The sequence below is a fragment of the Panthera leo genome, chromosome A1, assembly GCF_018350215.1.
Source record: "Panthera leo isolate Ple1 chromosome A1, P.leo_Ple1_pat1.1, whole genome shotgun sequence".
NCBI lineage: Eukaryota > Metazoa > Chordata > Mammalia > Carnivora > Felidae > Panthera > Panthera leo.
In genome coordinates this window covers 87,286,902-87,307,204 of record NC_056679.1, presented here as the reverse complement: position 1 = coordinate 87,307,204, position 20,303 = coordinate 87,286,902, and the positions used below count along the sequence as shown (strand labels likewise).

Genomic DNA, 20,303 nt, shown 5'->3' with positions numbered 1-20,303 from the left:
AGTCGGTTAAGCATCTGACTTCAGCTCAGGTCACGATCTTGCAGTCTGTGAGTTCGAGCCCTGCGTCGGGCTCTGGGCTGATGGCTCAGAGCCTGGATCCTGCTTCGGATTCTGTGTCTCCCTCTCTCTCTGCCCCTCCCCTGTTCATGCTCTGTCTCTCTCTGTCTCAAAAATAAATAAACGTTAAAAAAATTAAAAAAAAAGAAATCAAGTGAAAATTGTTGATTTTTTGGTATTTAGATTTCCTTTATGAAGTTACAATGTTTGAAACTTATGCCAAATATTTGGGAAGTAAAAAAAAAAATTAATTGTCAAAAAACACAGAAAGTATGGAAAAATCACGTTTGATCTCAACACTTTGACCAAGATACATTTTAAGGTTAATTTAATGTCTATTGTTTTAATTATTAGTTTTAATGATTCCTTAATTCAGCCAACAAATGTTTATGGCCTGACATTATCTAAATTTTGCTTGATTAAAGAAATACTTAGTGTACAGCAGAATTTAGTGTTCATTTATGTTCAGTAATAATGACATGGAATTTCAATTAGGTTCCTGCTAATGTTAAGGATTTTATGTTTTTTTTTTTTTAACTTTAAAATGCAAACATGTCTTAGAAGGACAAGTCAGTGAACTATTAATAATCTCAAGGAGAATTGTTTTATAAGATTCTTCATTGGCCCATTTAGAAAAATGGAATTATGAGAAAACCAGGCTCTAGGGAAAAAGAAGAGAGCACATAGGACACTAAAATTAAATGTTGTCTGATTTGCAGTCTATGCTATTTGGTAATCATTACATCCAAATTTAACCGTTAGTGAATATTATCCAGAAATCTGTATGTCAGAACTTATCTCCACAAAGGACTCTTCTTCCAAAAATCTGATTTACTTTGTATTTAACAAATACATATGTATTCTATTCTTTGCTTACTGGTCAAATATGCCCATATATGATGATGATATTGAGCTTTTAAACATGAACACTGAGGAAAAGTCTTCTGTAAATATTGATGGCAAGCAAGAGTGGGGATCTTGCTATCATAGTCTGGGATATTTTGCATACAATCTTCTATATAGAAGCAGGAGAACAGACACATGTTTGGGATGTGATAATATAGGAAAAGAAAACATTCAAAGAAATACGATTTGGACAACTGGTGTAGAAGAAAATTTGATTCACTGAATCACAAGCTTGGGTCTGTATCTCACTTTTATATAAGCAAGAAAGCCACTGATTTCTCTCACCTCAATTCCATCACTGAGTGCTTGCTTGATTCTTATAAGGATGATGATAGTTGGTGGGAAAACATCAAGAGTAATATGCACAACAAACTTCTCTGAAGGTGGGTGAGGATCATAACGTTCTGTATGTATATGTATGGCCAAACAGCAAGGCTTGAAGAATCTTGCTCTGGATCACATGGCCAAGGTTGATAGTGCTAGTATTCCACAGGGATGGATGCACCTGAGAAGCTGGTCTCCTCTGGTCATCCTAGAGAAGTCAAGCCTTTCTGTGGTTAGGATCTTTCTCTATTCTTGGCCCCTCCCACCACCTTCTGACAGGTCAGACTGTAGCCATTTCATCCTATTGTAGGCTTGGCCTCTTGTGGTTAATTTCTGAACTGCATTCTATATCTGTGACTGCCTGCCCTTTCTAAAGGACAAAGAAGTTTGTCAAAAAGAAAAGGCAGACTTTGTTTTAACGGTAAGGAAAGCAAGAAAAGGGGGTGAAGACATTTGAAGGGAGATAAGAATCTCTTCTTTTCTATGTGTTTCCATCTAGTTGCCTGAGAAACAATCAAAAGAAGCACAAGAAAGTAAACCAACATGTGGAAAGAAAATGGTAAGAACACAGCATATCAGAGTATTTTTCTCTGAGATTTATCTCTGTCTCACAAGAGACTGAGAATCTCTGTCTCACAAAAGTTAACATCTTATTTGAGACCTCTTAGAGCTGGACAGAATGATAGAATTCTTTGGTCTTTGTCTCTAAGACTTGGCAGAAGTTTATTTGGAGACCCTAAAAATAATGGGCTATTGGTGCACATGTTTCATTTCTTCATGGTTATACAAAGTACATGCACAAACAAAACTGAAATAAAGGATGGTTATTTCAGGTTGGCTATTTACAATGGACACACTTCCAACTTATTCTTCACACTTAGGATAATTTTTGGGAAATATAAGTCTCATCATGCTTTTTCCTCGAGACCCTTCAATTGTTCTACACTGTATTCAGAATAAAATACAAACTCTTCACCAGGGACTACAATCCTATAAGGATTGACCCCTGCATGCCTCTCTACTCTCATTCCCCACTCTCCATCCTCAGCCATTATCTTCCAGGAATTCTGCTGTCATTTAATGTTCTTTAAGCCACCAAGCTCAGCCTGAAGTCAATGCCCTACTGTGCACTAGTACTGCTCTTTTAGCACTCATGGTTTTTATTTTCTGTCCTTATGCCTGAAAGTATCTCTTCCTGGAAATTTTGACTCTCACACTGTTCTCCCAAAAATGTCCTTAAGTACATGATGTGAGAACGTTGTGTCCACACCCCATGGATTTCCTGTACTGCATTAAACCTTTCTATCAACTGGTAATCTTATATTTGTTAGTTTAGCTTTTTATAGTCCATGTGCTCTTTGAATCTCTGACCACTGCTTGACTTGCCATTGTCTCTCTGTTGCCCAACCTTTACAAGATACTCAAAGTAAAAAAAAAAAAAAAAAAAAAAAAAAGTGGAAAAACAACAGCTATCTCACACTGATAACTTGCCCCAGCTTATATAGAAAGAAACACCCTCCCTTCTTTGCTGACCATGGGATTTTCATATCTTTGTATTCAACCTCTTTCCTAATCATTGCGTCTCATCATCTGGGTTTTTATCTATGAGATGGTTTCTTTTTCTCTAAGTGTGAAAGAATGAGGGATTGAGGGGAAGGCCCATATTTGTTGGTGATATGAAATGATGTTTGGAGTAATTAGCCATTCCCTAAGTATTTAATTTACACTTTCTTTTCACAGAGGAAAAGGTAGAGACAGTAGGGTGGCTATGCCGCCATTGTAATGAACTCCCCTTTATAGTGTGTGGCTGAAGAGGTGATGTTATTGAACCAAGATCCTTTTCTCAGGCTGCCACAAATACATTCTATACAACGCAAAGTCATTTAAATTCGGCTTTTGCTTTATCATGTCTGAAATGAGATCTATGCTACTGTTCTTTTCTAATTTTCCCTTTTAAAGGAATTGAAGTGTTGACATTTTCAAATACATGCAAGTTTTTATTATAAACAGACAATAACTAAATGAAGAAAAATGAAATGTTCTACGGTGTTCCCATCCAAATGATTTTTTTGAAGTTTTATTTTAATTCCAGTTAGTTAACATAGAGTGTTATATTAGTTTCAGGCATACAATATATTGATTCAATATTCTATAGATTACTCAGTGCTTATCATGCTAAGGGGGGACTTAATCCCCTTCATCTATTTCATTCATCCCCCACCCACCTCCCCTCTGGTAGCCATCAGTTTGCTGTCTATAGTTAATAGTCTGCTTCTTGGTTTGCCTTTCTTTCTCTCTCTCTTTACCCTTTACTCATCTATTTTGTTTCTTAAATTCCACATATGAGTGAGATCATGTGACATTTGTCTGATCAACTTATTTCACTTAGCATAATACTCTCTAGCTCCATCCATGTCATTGCAGATGAAAAGATTTCATTCTTTTTTTATGCCTGAGTAATATTCCATGGATATTTGGGCTTCCATATCTTGGCTATTGTAGATAATGCTGCTATAAACATCAGGGTGCATATATCCATTTGAATTTGTGTTTTTGTATCCTTTGGGTAAATACCTAGTAGTGTGATTGCTGGATCATCAGTGTAGTTCTATTTTGAACTTTTAGAGGAACCTCCAAACCATTTTCCAGAGTGACTGCAAATTTTATGAATAGGATTCAGAATTTTAACCAGTCAGCTTGGTGAGGAAGATTTCAATTGTTTTGACTACCCAAGTCAATTGTAATCATATATATAACATAAGACTTAAGTGGGCTAGAATTAAATTCAGTTTCATTTTTGGCTAGTTTGATAGGATGATGTTCTTTGAATGATGTTATGTTCTGTGCATCTTCCTGAGTCAGTTTTGGTTATCTTATTTTCACTAGAATATTATCATTTAATTCATTATTTTAAACATATGTTTAAGGATAGTATGAGCTCTTTCAAGTCACTTAGTTTTTTAAAATATAGTTTTATAGAGCTATAGTACCATAAAGTTCACACTGTTAGGTAAATTGTGTGATAAGTTTAGAAAAACATACATTCATGTCATCTCAGTTAAGATATGGAATATTTTTATCACTTTTCCCCTCACCAGCAACCCCTGGCAACCACTGATCTGATTTCTGTTTTGCTTTTTTTCTCAAGATGTCACAGTATCATTGCTTTTATCATTATGAGGTTTTTATTTTTGCTTTCCTTATTTTTTCACTGTTGCTCTTCTAATTGCTTAGAATTCAAAACTTAAATTTTGTGTTTTCTATTTTTTTTTCTTATTTAAAAATTGGACATGCATGAATATAAATTTTTCTCTAAATAATATTTTATCTATATGTATCCCATGTGTTGCTAAAGGAAATATTATTTTCCAACATTTTGTTACTTTGCTTTTTATGTTTTCTTGAATATGAGTTGTTTTTAATTCCAAATTTGTTTTCTATTTTTGATAATAAGTTCTGATTTTATTGCATTGTAATGTTATTTCTGCTTGTGGATTTTATCAAAGTTCTTTACCATCTATTGTGCCTCAACATTGAAACAAGTTACTTATATTCTTTAAATTGTGGTTTCTTCATATGGAAAATAATTTTAAAATTAAAAATACTGTAACTTTATATTGTAAAGGTAACATTTTAAAAATTAACATTCATACATTAGTACAATGCCTGAGTGGAACCAGCATTTGATAAATATTAGTTAGCATTTTGTTTATTATGCCCCATAGACTTTGAAAATTACAATGACGGGTTTTTTAAGGGTCATACTTTTTGAAATTTATCTATTAGGAAAACTTGATGTTTAATTTTTTTTTTAATGTTTATTCATTTGAGAGAGAGAGAGAGAGAGCAAGCAGGAGAGGGACAGAGAGAGAAAGGGACACAGAACCTGAAGAAGGCTCTAGGCTCTGAGCTGTCAGCCCCAGAACCCGATGCGGGGCTTGAACTCACAGACTACGAGATCTTGACCTAAGCTGAAGGTAGCACTTAACCAACTGAGCGATCCAGGTGCCCCAGGAAACTTGATTAATTATGTATTTCAGATATTCTCTGTTTTTATTTTTCTTGATTTTTTCTTGCTGTCTGAGAGAAATTAATCTACTACTACTTTGTTTCAGTTCGTGTTCATTTTTTTTTCTTTGCTTCATATTGATTCTATTTTGGTAAGTAATAGTTCATCACATTTGTAGGTATTTGTGGTTTTGTCTTTATCTATGTCATATCCTGTCCATCTTTGTTCTGAAATGAGAGCAGTTTATTGTCTTTATCTTGTAATGTGTGTGTAGACCCATGTGGTGGAAGGGTCAAGGTAGGTTGGGGAATAACAGGCAACTCCCTTGCAGGAAACAAAGAGGATAAAAGTGAGTATGTATTAACACTTAATATTGTCTGAACTAATTTCCACATATTAGGCTGCATTCGTTTTGCTTGGGCTACCATGATGAAGTTCCACAAACTGGGAAATTCAACAGAAATAAATTTTGTCACAATTCTTGATGCCTCAAATCCAAGATCAAAGTGCTAGGGAGTGAGTCTCTTCTCAGGCCTCTCACTTTGGCTTATATCCCTATCTTTTCCCTGTGTCTTCATATCATCTTTGCTCTATGACTATCTGTGTCCAAATTGCCTCTTCTTATAAGGACAAAACTCAAGTTAGATGAATTATGGCCAGACCTTCAACCACAGAGCTGGCTGCACAGGTTAGATTCATCATTCAACAACTTCTTTATAACATGACTTTGCATTTTATAAAATTGAAATGTGGTTTTACAGTTATCTTCTGATTTGTTCTTTTTTCCTAAAGAATTCATAGGTTTTATATCCCCTCAATACTAATATATTTGACAATACCCATTTTCATTTATTGGAGAGTCATAGGATTCTTGTAATCCTATTTTCCTCATCATTTTGTGGGCTTGCCTTCAGATGGAAGTTTGGGCTACCTTAAACTCACCTCACTGATGAAGTAGTTTCACAATGTTTTCCTCATGGATGTTTTAGAATTTATCATTATTCTTGAAGTGCAGAATCTATTGTATATCTCAATATTCCATGTGATTTGTGTTTGTTCTCCATAAAATCAATTTTCAGGCTGAAGTCTTTATTTCAGGTATCTTATTGTATCTTTGAATGGTTTTGTTGAACTATTCTGTATGTATGACATCATCTCTTTATGTTTTATTTTCCTTTCTCTAACCATACTACATTCTCATTTTCTACAAGTTAATGTTTATTTCAAGCATATGCTGCTGGCTTGTTTTAGAAATAATTGATTTTACATATTGATGCTTTTAGTGCTGTTTTAATCTCTCTAAATATTTTATCGTTTCTTTCAATTGTTTTCCTGCTTTATGCTAGCCACTTACTTTATCCATTTATTATTTTTAATAATAATTAATGTATTACATCTATCTGCCTTTAATATATTTTCTGCTTTCTTTTTATTATTATTATTATTATTATTATTTTATCTAATTCATGTTTGCAACTTTGTGCTTAGTGTTTTGAATGGAAGTAGGTGAGATAACATGGTGTGTGTGTACCTTTGTGTATTTCTTTAGGGAAGATACAAAGGAGAAATAAGCTAAGATTCAGGCTTTGCTTTTGGTATGTTGTCTCGGACTGCCTCCTCACCAAAAATTCTTCCTCTGCAGTGGGCACATCTCTGTTCTGTGTATATTGCCCTCTTTGAGGTGGGCAGGTCATTACAAAATTCTTTGTTTACATTTTCCCTCAAGTTTATGAGACTGGGAGACAGAGAAATAGTAGACCATGTGTTGGTACTCAATCTCCTTTTAGCCACTCACTCCCTGTTCTGGTGTGGAATCGTGTCACTGTAGAGATAATCTCTATTTCTCTCATCACCAGTCTGCATTTATTAATTTAGGTCATTGTAAATTTGTGTTCTGAATTTTTTGGACCTGCTTATTTACCTTCCCTTTTTTTTTTTTTTTTTACCTTATTTACCTCCCTCATCAAGAACAACAGAGAAATAAATTGCCTTTCAATATTCTCCCTCACATTGTTCCAACTTTCACTATATTGCACATATGTTCCACATACATATGATAATATACCTAGTATGATGGTCTAGTAATTCTTTAAGTTTCATAAAATATGGAGTTTTATTCTCTGCTTCTTATTTTTTTGCTAGACTTTGGGTTTTTCTTTCCTGCTTCATTGAGTTAAAATTGACAAAATTTTAAAATACTTAAAGCAAATGTGATTTATGTATACCTTGTGAAAAGAACCCCCCTCATCAACTTAATTAACATAACCATCAACTCTCACAGTGCTATCAGCTCTATTTCATGGTTTTTCAGAAACAAAGTAAGCAGGATTTAATTTCAATTAACACTTGAATTCTAAATCTACCAATGACTTTATGTTAAGAGCAGTGAAACATTTCCTTCAAGTGTGTTTTCAGCTTCAGATAACTGGAGTGTATCATGTTATTATCTCTTTCCTTTGTAGGCAGGAAATGGCTACATTTGAGAGAGAAAATCCAGTTCAAGATAAGAAAAGTAAGTCATTGCTTCATGATATTTTTCATACAAGGGAAGTTGTAAGTTTAAACACCTAAAGTGGTTCTGATACTATGTTAGACAGGATTGAAGGAAGCGCTGCTTGGTGTCACTATTATTATTATTATTATTATTATTATTATTATTATTTTGCCTAATAAAACTGATCTTATTACTTTTTGTATGACAGTAATGCTTTATTTATGATTTATTTTGTTTTATTTATATTGTTTTCCTTAGATTTTTACATTTTTTACACTTTTGTAGTCATTTTTTAATTAAAGATATAATTTATTTACCTTGTTAAAAATCTAATAATCCAAAGACTGTTGACCAAATGACATGTAACATACAGGAAAAAAAAAAAAAAAACAGATTCTTAGCTATATGCCCTATTAGAAATATTTAAGTTTTTCTCGGGTAGCCTGAATTTCTTTTTTTTTCTTGTGAATTGTACATTTTTTTTTATTTATTAGATTTTTTTGAAAATTCTAGTATATTTAACATACAGTGGTATATTAGTTTCAGGTGTACAATATAGTGATTCAACAATTCTATACATTACCCAGTGCTCATCATGACAAGTTACTTTTTTAAAACAAAATATGAAACTTATTGCCAAATTGGCTTCCATACAAAACCCAGTGCTCATTCCAACAGGTGCCTTCTTCAATGTCCATCACCCACTTACCCCTCCCTCCCACCGCCCCGCCAACCTTCAGTTTATTCTCAGTTTTTAAGAGTCTCTTATTGTTTGCCTCCTTCCCTGTCTGTAAATTTTTTTTTCCACTACCCTTCCCCAATGGTCTTCTGTTAAGTTTCTCAGGATCCACATAAGAGTGAAAACATATGGTATCTGTCTTTCAGTGTATGGCTTATTTCACTTAGCATCACAATCTCCAGTTCCATCCACGTTGCTACAAAGGGCCGTATTTCATTCTTTCTCATTGCCACGTAGTACTCCATTGTTATATAAACCACAATTTCTTTATCCATTCATCAGTTGATGGACATTTAGGCTCTTTCCATAATTTGGCTATTGTTGAGAGTGCTGCTATAAACATTGGGTACAAGTGCCCCTATGCATCAGTACTCCTGTATCCCTTGGGTAAATTCCTAGCAGTGCTACTGCTGGGTCATAGGGTAGGTCTATTTTTAATTTTCTGAGGAACCTCCACACTGTTTTCCAGAGTGGCTGCACCAGTTTGCATTCCCACCAACAGTGCAAGAGGGTTCCTGTTTCTCCACATCCTCTCCAGCATCTATAGTCTCCTGATTTGTTCATTTTGGCCACTCTGACTGGCGTGAGGTGATATCTGAGTGTGGTTTTGATTTATATTTCCCTGATGAGGAGCGACGTTCAGCATCTTTTCATTTGCCTGTTGGCCATCCGGATGTCTTCTTTAGAGAAGTGTCTATTCATGTTTTCTGCCCATTTCTTCACTGGGTTATTTGTTTTTCGGGTGTGGAGTTTGGTGAGCTCTTTATAGATTTTGGATACTAGCCCTTTGTCTGATATGTCATTTGCAAATATCTTTTCCCATTTCGTTGGTTGCCTTTTAGTTTTGTTGGTTGTTTCCTTTGCTGTGCATAAGCTTTTTATCTTCATAAGGTCCCAGTAGTTCATTTTTGCTTTTAATTCCCTTGTCTTTGGGGATGTGTCTAGTAAGAGATTGCTACGGCTGAGGTCAGAGAGGTCTTTTCCTGCTTTCTCCTCTAGGGTTTTGATGGTTTCCTGTCTCACATTCAGGTCCTTCATCCATTTTGAGTTTGTTTTTGTGAATGGTGTGAGAAAGTGGTCTAGTTTCAACCTTCTGCATGTTGCTGTCCAGTTCTCCCAGCACCATTTGTTAAAGAGACTGTCTTTTTTAAACTGGATGCTCTTTCCTGCTTTGTCAAACATTAGTTGGCCATAGGTTTGTGGGTCTAGTTCTGGGGTTTCTATTCTATTCCATTGGTCTATGTGTCTGTTTTTGTGCCAATACCATGCTGTCTTGATGATGACAGCTTTGTAGTAGAGGCTAAAATCTGGGATTGTGATGCCTCCTGCTTTGGTCTTCTTCTTCAAAATTACTTTGGCTATTCGGGGCCTTTTGTGGTTCCATATGATTTTTAGGATTGCTTGTTCAAGTTTTGAGAAGAATGCTGGTGCAATTTTCATTGGGATTGCATTGAATGTGTAGATAGCTTTGGGTAGTATTGACATTTTGACAATATTTATTCTTCCAATCCATGAGCATGGAATGTCTTTCCATTTCTTTATATCTTCTTCAATTACCTTCATAAACTTTCTATAGTTTTCAGCACACAGATCTTTTACATCTTTGGTTAGATTTATTCCTAGGTATTTTATGCTTCTTGGTGCAATTGTGAACGGGATCAGTTTCTTTATTTGTCTTTCTGTTGCTTCATTGTTACTGTATAAGGATGAAACTGATTTCTGTACATTGATTTTGTATCCTGCAACTTTGCTGAATTCATGTATCAGTTCTAGCAGACTTTTGGTGGAGTCTATTGGATTTTCCACGTATAATATCTCATCTGCAAAAAGTGAAAGCTTGACTTCATCCTTGCCAATTTGGATGCCTTTGATTTCCTTTTGTTGTCTGATTGCTGATGCTAGAACTTCCAACACTATGTTAAACAACGGCGGTGAGAGTGGGCATCTCTGTCGTGTTCCTGATCTCAGGGAAAAAACTCTCAGTTTCTCCCCATTGAGGGTGATATTAGCTGTGGGCTTTTCATAAATGGCTTTTATGATGTTTAAGTATGTCCTTCTATCCCGACTTTCTGAAAGGCTTTTATTAGGAAAGGGTGCTGAATTTTGTCAAAGGCCTTTTCTGCATCGATTGACAGGATCATATGGTTCTTATCTTTTCTTTTCTTAATGTGATGTATCACCTTGATTGATTTGTGAATGTTGAACCAGCCCTGCATCCCAGGAATGAATCCCACTTGATCATGGTGAATAATTCTTTTTATATGCTGTTCAATTCGATTTGCTAGCATCTTATTGAGAATTTTTGCATCCATATTCATCAGGGATATTGGCCTGTAGTTCCCTTTTTTGGCTGGGTCGCTAGTTTGGGAATCAAAGTAATTCTAGCTTCATAGAATAAGTCTGGAAGGTTTCCTTCCCTTTCTATGTTTTGGAACAGCTTGAGAAAGATAGGCAATATATCTACTTTAAATGTCTGGTACAATTCCCCAGGGAAGCCGTCTAGTCCTGGAGTCTTATTGGGAGATTTTTGATAACTGATTCAATTTGTTCGCTGGTTATGGCTCTAGTCAAGTTTTTTATTTCTTCCTGTTTGAGTTTTGGAAGTGTGTGGGTGCTTAGGAATTTGTTCATTTCTTTCAGGTTGTCCAGTTTGTTGCCATGTAATTTTTCATAGTATTCCCTGATAATTGCTTTTATTTCTGAGGGATTGGTTGTAATAATTCCATTTTCATTCATGATTTTATCTATTTGTGTCATCTCCCTTTTCTTTTTGAGAAACCTGGCTAGAGGTTTATCTTTTTTTTATTTATTTTTTTCAAAAAAACACCTTTTGGTTTCATTGATCTGTTCTACAGGTTTTTTTTAGATTCTATATTGTTTACTTCTGCTCTGATCTTCATTATTTCTCTTCTTCTGCTGGGTTTGGTGTATCTTTGCTGTTCTGCTTGTATTTCCTTTAGGTGTGCTGTTAGATTTTTTATTTGGGATTTTTCTTGTTTCTGGAGATAGGCCTGGATTGCAGTGTATTCTCCTCTCAGGACTGCCTTCGCTGCATCCCAAAGCATTTAAATTGCTATATTTTGATTTTCATTTGTTTCCATATATTGTTTAATTTCTTCCCTTATTGCCTGGTTGACCCATTTATTCTTTAGTAGGGTGTTCTTTAACCTCCATGCTTTTGGAGGTTTTCCAGACTTTTTCCTGTGGTTGATTTCAAGTTTTATAGCATTGTTGTCTGAAAGTGTGCATGGTACGATCTCAATTCTTATATACTTATGAAGGGCTGTTTTGTGACCCAGTATGAATATATCTTGCAGAATGTTTCATGTGCACTGGAGAAGAAAGTGCATTCTGTTGCTTTGGAGTGCAGAGTTCTACATATATCTGTCATGTCCATATGATCCAATGTATCATTTATGGGCCTTGTTTCTTTATTGATCCCGTGTCAAGATGATGTATCCATTACTGTAAGTGGAGTATTAAAGTCCCCTGCAATTGCCACATTCTTATCAATAAGGTTGGTTTGTTTGTGATTATTTGTTTATATATTTGCAGGCTCCGGTATTCAGCGCATAGACATTTATAATTGTTCGCTATTCCTGATGGATAGACCCTGTAATTATTACATAGTGCCCTTCTTCATCTCTTGTTACAGCCTTTAATTTAAAGTCTAGTTTGTCTGATATAAGTATGGCTACTGCAGCTTTCTTTGGACTTCCAGTGGCATGGTAGACAGTTCTCCATCCCCTCACTTTCAATCTGAAGGTGTCCTCAGGTCTAAAATGAGTCTCTTGTAGACAGCAATTAAATGAGTCTTGTTTTTTTATCCATTCTGATACCCTATGTCTTTTGGTTGGAGCATTTAGTGCATTTACATTTGGTGTTATTATTGAAAGATATGGATAGAGTCATTGTGATGTCTGTAGGTTTCATGCTTGTAGTGATGTCTCTGGTACTTTGTGGTCCTTGCAACATTTCACTCACAGAATCCCCCTTAGGATCTCTTGTAGGGCTGGTTTAGTGGTGATGAATTCCTTCAGTTATTGTTTGTTTGGGAAGACCTTTATCTGTCCTTCTATTCTAAATGACAGACTTGCTGGATAAAGGATTCTTGGCTGCATATTTTTTCTGTTCATCACGTTGAAGATTTCCTGCCATTCCTTTCTGGCCTGCCAAGTTTCATTAGATAGGTCTGCCACTACTCTTATGGGTCTCCCTTTATAAGTTAGATCATGTTTATCCCTAGGTGCTTTCAGAATTCTCTCTTTATCCTTGTATTTTGCCAGTTTCACTATGATATGTCGTGCAGAAGATCAATTCAAGTCTGAAGGGAGTTCTCTGTTCCTCTTGGATTTCACTGCCTTTTTACTTCCCCAGATCAGGGAAGTTCACAGCTATGATTTTTTTAAAATATGCCTTCAGCCCCTTTGTCTCTCTCTTCTCCTGGAATTCCTATGACATGAATATTGTTCCCTTTTATTGCATCACTTAGTTCTCTAATGCTCCCCTCATACTCCTGGATTTTTTAATCTCTTTTTCTCAGCTTCTTCTTTTTCCATAGTTTTATCTTCTAATTCACCTATTCTGTCCTCTGCATCTTCAATCCCGCTGTGGCTGCCTCCATTTTATTTTGCACCTAATTTATAGCATTTTTTAATTCATCATGACTATTTTTTAGTCCTTGATCTCTGTAGCAATAGATTCTCTGCTGTCTTCTATGCTTTTTTCAAGCCCAGCAATTAATTTTATGACTATTATTCCAAATTCTTATTCCATTATATTGCTTAAATCGTTTTTTATGTATTCGTTAGCTGTCACTACTTCCAGGAGTTTCTTTTGAGGAGGATTCTTCCATTTCATCATTTTGGCTATTTTTCTTTCCCTTATGCATTTTAAAAGCTTGTGTCCTCTACACCTGCAAGCACTTTCATATTAAAAGAGGGCCATAGACTGTCCATGGCCTGGCCCTTCAAGAGGTGTTTTTTGGGGATTGTTACTTGCTCTCTGTTGTTGTGACTTTGGTTATTTTATTACCCTATTCTTAGTAATATTTTGTACCCCCCCCAGGTGTGCTTTGATTTGTTCCTTGGAATAGCCCTAGTGTTAATCCAGGTAATGCTGCATCACTTGTAGGTAGTAACTGTCTGTAGGGTCTGTGCCACTCTGGTGGATATGCAGTTACTCAGTACAAGGGGGCATGGTTTGATGTTTTCTGGACCCACCTCCACTATGGGCCCAGGGAGTGACCCCTGAGGCCCTGCCTTGACGGTGGTGGTGGTGGGGTGGGGGGAATGGTGATTTCCCAGTCTCTTTTCCATGGAGCCAGACCCAGTAGACACTGAATCATTCTCACTGTGCCAGTGGGTACAGACGGGGGAGGCCTTCTCACTCCACCAATTCCCCTGACCCTGTGCTTGGCTAGGATTCAACATCCCACTCTGTGCTCTGGCACTGGGGAAGTGCCTCTCTGTGTGGCGATATGTGGTCTCAGCTGGCTTTGTCTGTGCAGCCGCATGTCAGGGAGGACTGCCTCCCTGTGGACTGAGCCACAGCCCTCACCGCCACCAGCCCCCAGGGTGGCAGACACAGGTAGGCTTTGTCTTTTCCCACAACACTGCAGAGAAATGGCGGCCTTATCCTCCTGCAGACTGAGCCCTCTGCCCAACCACTGCACCTAGGGGTGGCAGATGCAGGCAGGTTCTGTGCTATCATGCAGCCCTCAGGGAGCGAACCACTTTCTTCAGCTGTGGACTGAGTTTCTGACCTACAACCTCATCCAGGCCTGGCTCCCCACTTCCCCAGGGTGCGTGAACACGGAGCTGGCCCCAGTCCGAAGAAAATCCCCGCAGTTAGAGATCAGATCCCTCTCAGTCTCAGTCCAAGGTCTTTCTCCTGTCTAGATATGGTTCGACAATTCCCTATCCGCTCTTTCTCTTCCCTTTGTTTCTCTGCAGAAGGGGGTCCCTCCCCTCTACGCCCATGCAGCCTTTTTTATCTCCTCCAGTTCACAATCACCCACCTATCTTTTCTCTAGTTTTCCCATTTTCTTCCTAGTAGATTCAATCTCTTTTCCTCCCAGGCTCTGGTGTTCAAAGTCCTTTGGCTTCTACACTTCTTTGTTTGAGGGACACGGGACAGATGGATCCCCCTGTCTCTGCCATTTGGGGCAAGCATATCCCCTCACAAGTATATTTCTTAATAACCATCACCTGCTTCATTCATCCTTTCATCCACCACCCCTCTGGTAACCATCAGTTTATTCTTTATAGTTAACAATGTTTCTTGGTTTGCCTCTCTCTCTCCTCTCTCTCCTTTTTTGTTCCTTAGTTCACTAGTTTTGTTAAATTCCATGTATGAGTGAAGTCATATGACATTTGCCTTTCTCTGACTGACTTATTTTTTAGCATAATACTCTCTAGTTTCATTCATGTCGTTGCAAATGGCAAAATTTCATTCTTGTTTTACTACTGAATAATATTCTATTGCATATATATACATATATATGAATAATATTCTATAGAATAAAATAAAATAGAATAATATTCTATTGCACATATATACATATTATATGTATATATGTTGCTTGGGTGCTTCCATAACTTAGCTATAGTAAATAATGCTGCTATAAACATAGGAATACATGTATCCCTTTGAAATTGTTTTTGTATTTTTGGGTAAATGACCAGTAGTGTGATTACTGGGTTATAAGGTAGTTCTATTTTTAACTTTTTGAGGAACATCCATACTATTTTCCAGAGTCACTGTGCCAGTTTGCATTCCCACCAATAGTGTAAAAGTGTTCCTTTTTCCCCACATTGTCATCAACACCTGTTGTTTCCCGTGCTTTTAATTTTGACCATTCTGACTGGTGTGAAGTGATACCTCATTTAGTTTTGGTTTGTATTCTCCTATGATGAGTGATGTTGAGCATCTTCTCATGTGTCTATTGGTTATCTGTATGTGCTTTCTGCACAAATATCTATTCAGTTCCCTTGTCCATTTTTGTAATTGATTGTTTTTGGTGTTGATTTGTGTAAGTTCTTTACACATTTTGGATATTAAATCTTTATATATAAGGTACATCATTTGCAAATGTCTTGTCCTATTGAATTGGTTTCCTTTTTGTTTTGCTGATGGCTACCTTTGCAAAAACTTTTGTTTTTTTTTGCAAAAAGTTTTGGTGTAGTTACTCCTAACTCTTTGATTCAACATAGTACTGGAAGTACTAGCCACAATAATCAAACAAGAGAAAGAAATAAAAGACATCCAAATTGACGAGGAATACGTAAAACTTTCATTTGCAGATAATGTGACACTATATATAGAAAACCCTGAAGACTCCATCAAAAACTAGTAGAACTGATAAATGAATTCTGTAAATTTGCAAAATTCAAAATTAGTATACAGAAATCTGCTGCATTTCTATGCACTAATAATGAAGTAGAAGAAAGAGAAATTAAAGAAAAAGAACAATACCATTTACATTTGCACTAAAGAGAATAATATATCTTAGAATAAACTGAACCAAGGAGGTTAAAAACCTGGACTCTGAAAACCATAAAACATTGAGGGAATAAATTGAAGATAACAAATAAATGGAAAGGATATTCCATGTTTATGGATTGTGAGAACCAGTATTGTTAAAAGGTACACATTACCCAAAACAATCTACAGATTTAAGGAAATCCTCATCAAAATGCCAAAGTTTCCACAAAACTAGAACAAATAACAAAATTTGTATGAACCAGGAAAGACCCTGAATAGCCAAAGCAATTTTGAAAAAGAACAAAACCAGAAATATTACAATGTCAGATTCTAAGTTATACTACAAAGCTGTAGTAATCAAAACTGTATAGTACTGGCATAAAAATAGACACATAGATCAATGGAACAGAATAAAGACCCCAGTAATAAATCCACACTTACACAGTCAATTAATCTATGATAAAGCAGCAAGAATATGTAATTGGAAAAAGTCTTTTTAACAAATGACGTTGGGAAAACTGGACAGCAACATGTGAGAGAATGAAATTGGACCACTTCTTTACACCATACACACACACACACACACACACACACACACAGCTCAAATGAATGAAAGACCGAAATGTGAGACCTGGAACCATAAAACACAGAAACAAGAAAACACAGGCAGTCACTCCTTTGACATTGGTCATATACACATTTTTTTTTAAAAGATATGTTTTATCTGACAAGGGAAACAAAAGCAAAATTAAACTATTTTATATGATTTATTTATACTTTATAAATAAATATATATGTATATATATTTATTTATAAATATAGTTATATACTTTATAAACTTCTAGGAAGTAATTAACCTAAATCCTGCTGATTTTAATTTATGTATAGGTGTTTTAAATAGGACCATTTTGAATATGAGCTTGTGTTATGTGTTTCTTTTTTATTTTCCTTTTCTTTTTTGTTTTGGGCTAGTCTTCACTTTTTTGATATAGTATCCAGGTGCAGTAATCATGTTAACTTCTCAGAATAAACAGTTATGAACAACAATATGTTTGTGGGACAGACATAGCTGAAACAAACTCACTTCTTATAGCTATTCTTCAACTGTCTTCTCATTTTACAACCAAGTGTGTTAAAAAAATTGTGTAGCCTCATCATTTGAAACTTTGCATTTCTTAATCACCTCTCAGCTCATGGTGACATGCTTGTGGTACTACTGTTTCATTGAGCACATTTTATGGGCTATGAAATAAATGTATTTCATTAAACCTCATCACAGCCATAAATAGAATAACATATTTTGAAAAGCATCATGGTGCATTACACATAAAATTGTCTTATATGACAATTATATTGATTGTATGTCTATGTAAATGATTGTACTAAAGTATGGTATAAAATATATGTCTAACTGTGTGTTTTGTTTAAAAAAATATGAATGCCTCTGCCAAAATGTAACTACAGAGTCTAAAGGACAATTGTCAATGTTAGTTTCAATTATCTTATCTCGAGCACTTACAAACATTGCTCAGCATCTCCCTCTTAACATCATTCCTTCCTCCATTTCTCTGACCTCTACACTCTCTTAGGTCACAGTAACCTTTATGCTACCTGACACTGCCCTTTCTTGGGGACACCTAAAATTCTGGTGTCCTTCAGTAATCCAGCCTTGGATTTTTTTCTACTTTCATGAAGATTTGTGTCTGATTAATCTTTCTTCTTGTAGTCTTTGGTAGAATTTTCTGGTGAAGCTATCTAGGGCGATGACATTTATTTAAAAACTTCTTTGCGTACAGATAAAAATGCTTCTGTGATTACAGACTATTCTTATTTTTTGTTTCATCTTGTCAGCCTTACAAGTTCCATTTCTCATTAAATTGGTCTCTTTCAATTAAAATTTTAAAGTCTTAAATCTTACAATTGTTATTATATCTCTGTATGTATTTAATGTTTACAGGGTCTATAGTGGTGCTTCTTGCTCATTTCTAATGTTTCTGTGTGTGGATGCATGCGTGTGTGCTTTCCATCTGTTTTTTAATTAATCAGTTTTGCTAGTGCTCATTCATTTCATTAATAGTTTTATGAAATCAAATTTTGTATTAGTCCTCTACCACAGGAGAATCTCTTTCTGGATCCAATTTAAAGTGGTATATGGCTTACTCAAAATCAAAGAGACTCACAAAATACTGTGCTGTTTTGACAGCAAACAGATGCAAAATGATTTGGATGGGTTTACCCTGAAATAATTCAGAAAATTCACTGAGATGCTGGCTCTTTCATTTTCCTTAGACATGCATTTAAAGTAACCTAGGGTACCTGACCCTTCTTGTTCACCTACACTTAGCTTTATGTTCTCCATGTAGTAGACCAATATTATGTCCTGTGGATATATGAAATGATCAATATTTCTGCAAAGCATATTTTCACCAAAAGACAGAAATTGATAGAGCCCGGAAGTACACTAATGTAGCTGTGCTGATGTCCCTCCATGTAAAATAAAATGCATGTTAGATGTCTGTCATTTTATTACTTTACTCAAGTAAACAGACCTCAATTGAAGTAGTAAATGTGATTGAACTTGCCATTTCATTGAATTTGTGAAAATGTCCAAAAAGGGAGATTAAATGGGGAAGTTGGGGATTTATGAGTGTACTTTTGATGAGCACCTCTTGCATGGAATTGTTGATTCACTGTATTGTACACCTGCAACTAATATTACACTGTATGTTAACTACCTGGAAATTAAATAAAAACTTTAAAAAAATCACCACCTTTATATCTTTTCCTGATTTCCTTAAGGAAGATACACTGCTGTTGATTAGTTTGTTTACATTCCATTTGGACCAGGTCACCGGAGAACAGGAGAAACAATGTGATGCTGCTGCCCATTGTTAACATAACTATTTTACCTATGTTTTCATGGTGTGGCAAAATTCACAGGATGTGTTTATGAATCCTTTCCACTCATTCTGAAACAAGTACAGGGAAGAAAATATTTTCTCCTTTACTCTGACTAGTGGGCTAAGGTACGAAGGAGATCCTTTCAAAGCAATTTCATTCGGCCTTTTGACCAAATTTATTTGGTCTTGAATTACAAATGATTGTCTCATGATCTCTGTCTATGTGCTTCAGAAGCAATAAGTTTATAGCTCAATCTTTATACTCCTCATTCTTTCCATAATGGCCTGTTGAAGTGTTTATGCTGGCCTTTTCCACTTGGGGAACTGCAAGTTAACTTTAACAAACTCTTTGCTGTGCGTGCTGTGGACCACTTGTGTCTCATATTTCAATACCATTGTTATCCTCTCTACTTCCAAACAAAACCAGGTGATAAAACTAAAACCAGGTTTTCATATTTTGGAGAGTTTGTTACCTTCAATCATTCATGGAACCAACTTTTGCGGTTCGGTCATAAATATTGGGTTGAACTGCAGAAAAGACATTGCAGTTCACTAACATCTCACAAATAATAGGACTACCAGACTTCCTAAAAAGGAAACAAATAGCGAGTTAATTTTGTGTTTCAGAAAGCAATATAATGCTCATGGTATAAGGGACTTGGGAAAAAGATTTTTTTTGTGCTATTTTATGAAATGTGGGGGATGGATGAGCAGGTTACATTAATATATTTTCTTTAAGGGGCTCCCGGGTGGCTCAGTCAGTTAAACATCCGACTTCGGCACAGGTCATGATCTCACAGCTTGTGAGTTGGAGCCCCATGTCGGGCTCTGTGTTGACAGCTCAGAAACTGGAGCCTGCTTTGGATTCTGTGTCTCCCCCTCTCTCTGCCCCTCCCCTGCTCGTGTTCTGTCTGTCTGTCTGTCTCTCTCTCTAAAAAATAAATAAACATTAAATATATATGTATATATTTACTTAATGTTCATATAGTCCCAAATCTTGAGATATTTTTGTTTTTTTCAATACTAAGGAATACATGTGTGGTAGGCAGAATTAAGGCCCCAAAGATATCCAATTTAAATCTGAATTATTTTTTCTTTAATATGAAAAAAATGGATTTTTGAGGATATAATTAAGAATCTTAAAATGGGGAGAGTATCCTGGATTTTTTTCTTTTTAGTTTTTTATTTTAATTCCAGTTAGTTAACATACAATGTAATATTAGTTTCAGGTGTAAAATTTAGTGATTCATCACTTACGTATAACACCCAGTTCTCATTTCAAGTGCCCTCCTTAATAACCATCACCCATAGAACCCATCCTGCTACCCACTTCCCCTCCAGCGACTCTCAATTTGTCCTCTATAGTTAAGAGTCTGTTTGCTGATTTGA

The 20,303-nt window shown here is 35.8% G+C and overlaps 1 protein-coding gene across 3 annotated transcripts in view; it reads left to right on the top strand.

The window, feature by feature from the left end:
- The window catches only part of GCSAML (germinal center associated signaling and motility like), a 62,022-nt gene that overhangs the window by 24,368 nt on the left and 17,351 nt on the right, over positions 1-20,303 (top strand). For 2 of the 3 annotated variants that reach the window (XM_042905286.1, XM_042905278.1), the window contains exons 2-3: positions 1,787-1,846; positions 7,759-7,808. In XM_042905286.1, coding sequence (XP_042761220.1) covers positions 1,787-1,846; positions 7,759-7,808 — 110 coding nt within the window. The remainder of the gene's footprint in view (positions 1-1,786; positions 1,847-7,758; positions 7,809-20,303) is intronic. The other variant, XM_042905292.1, reaches the window with a different exon arrangement.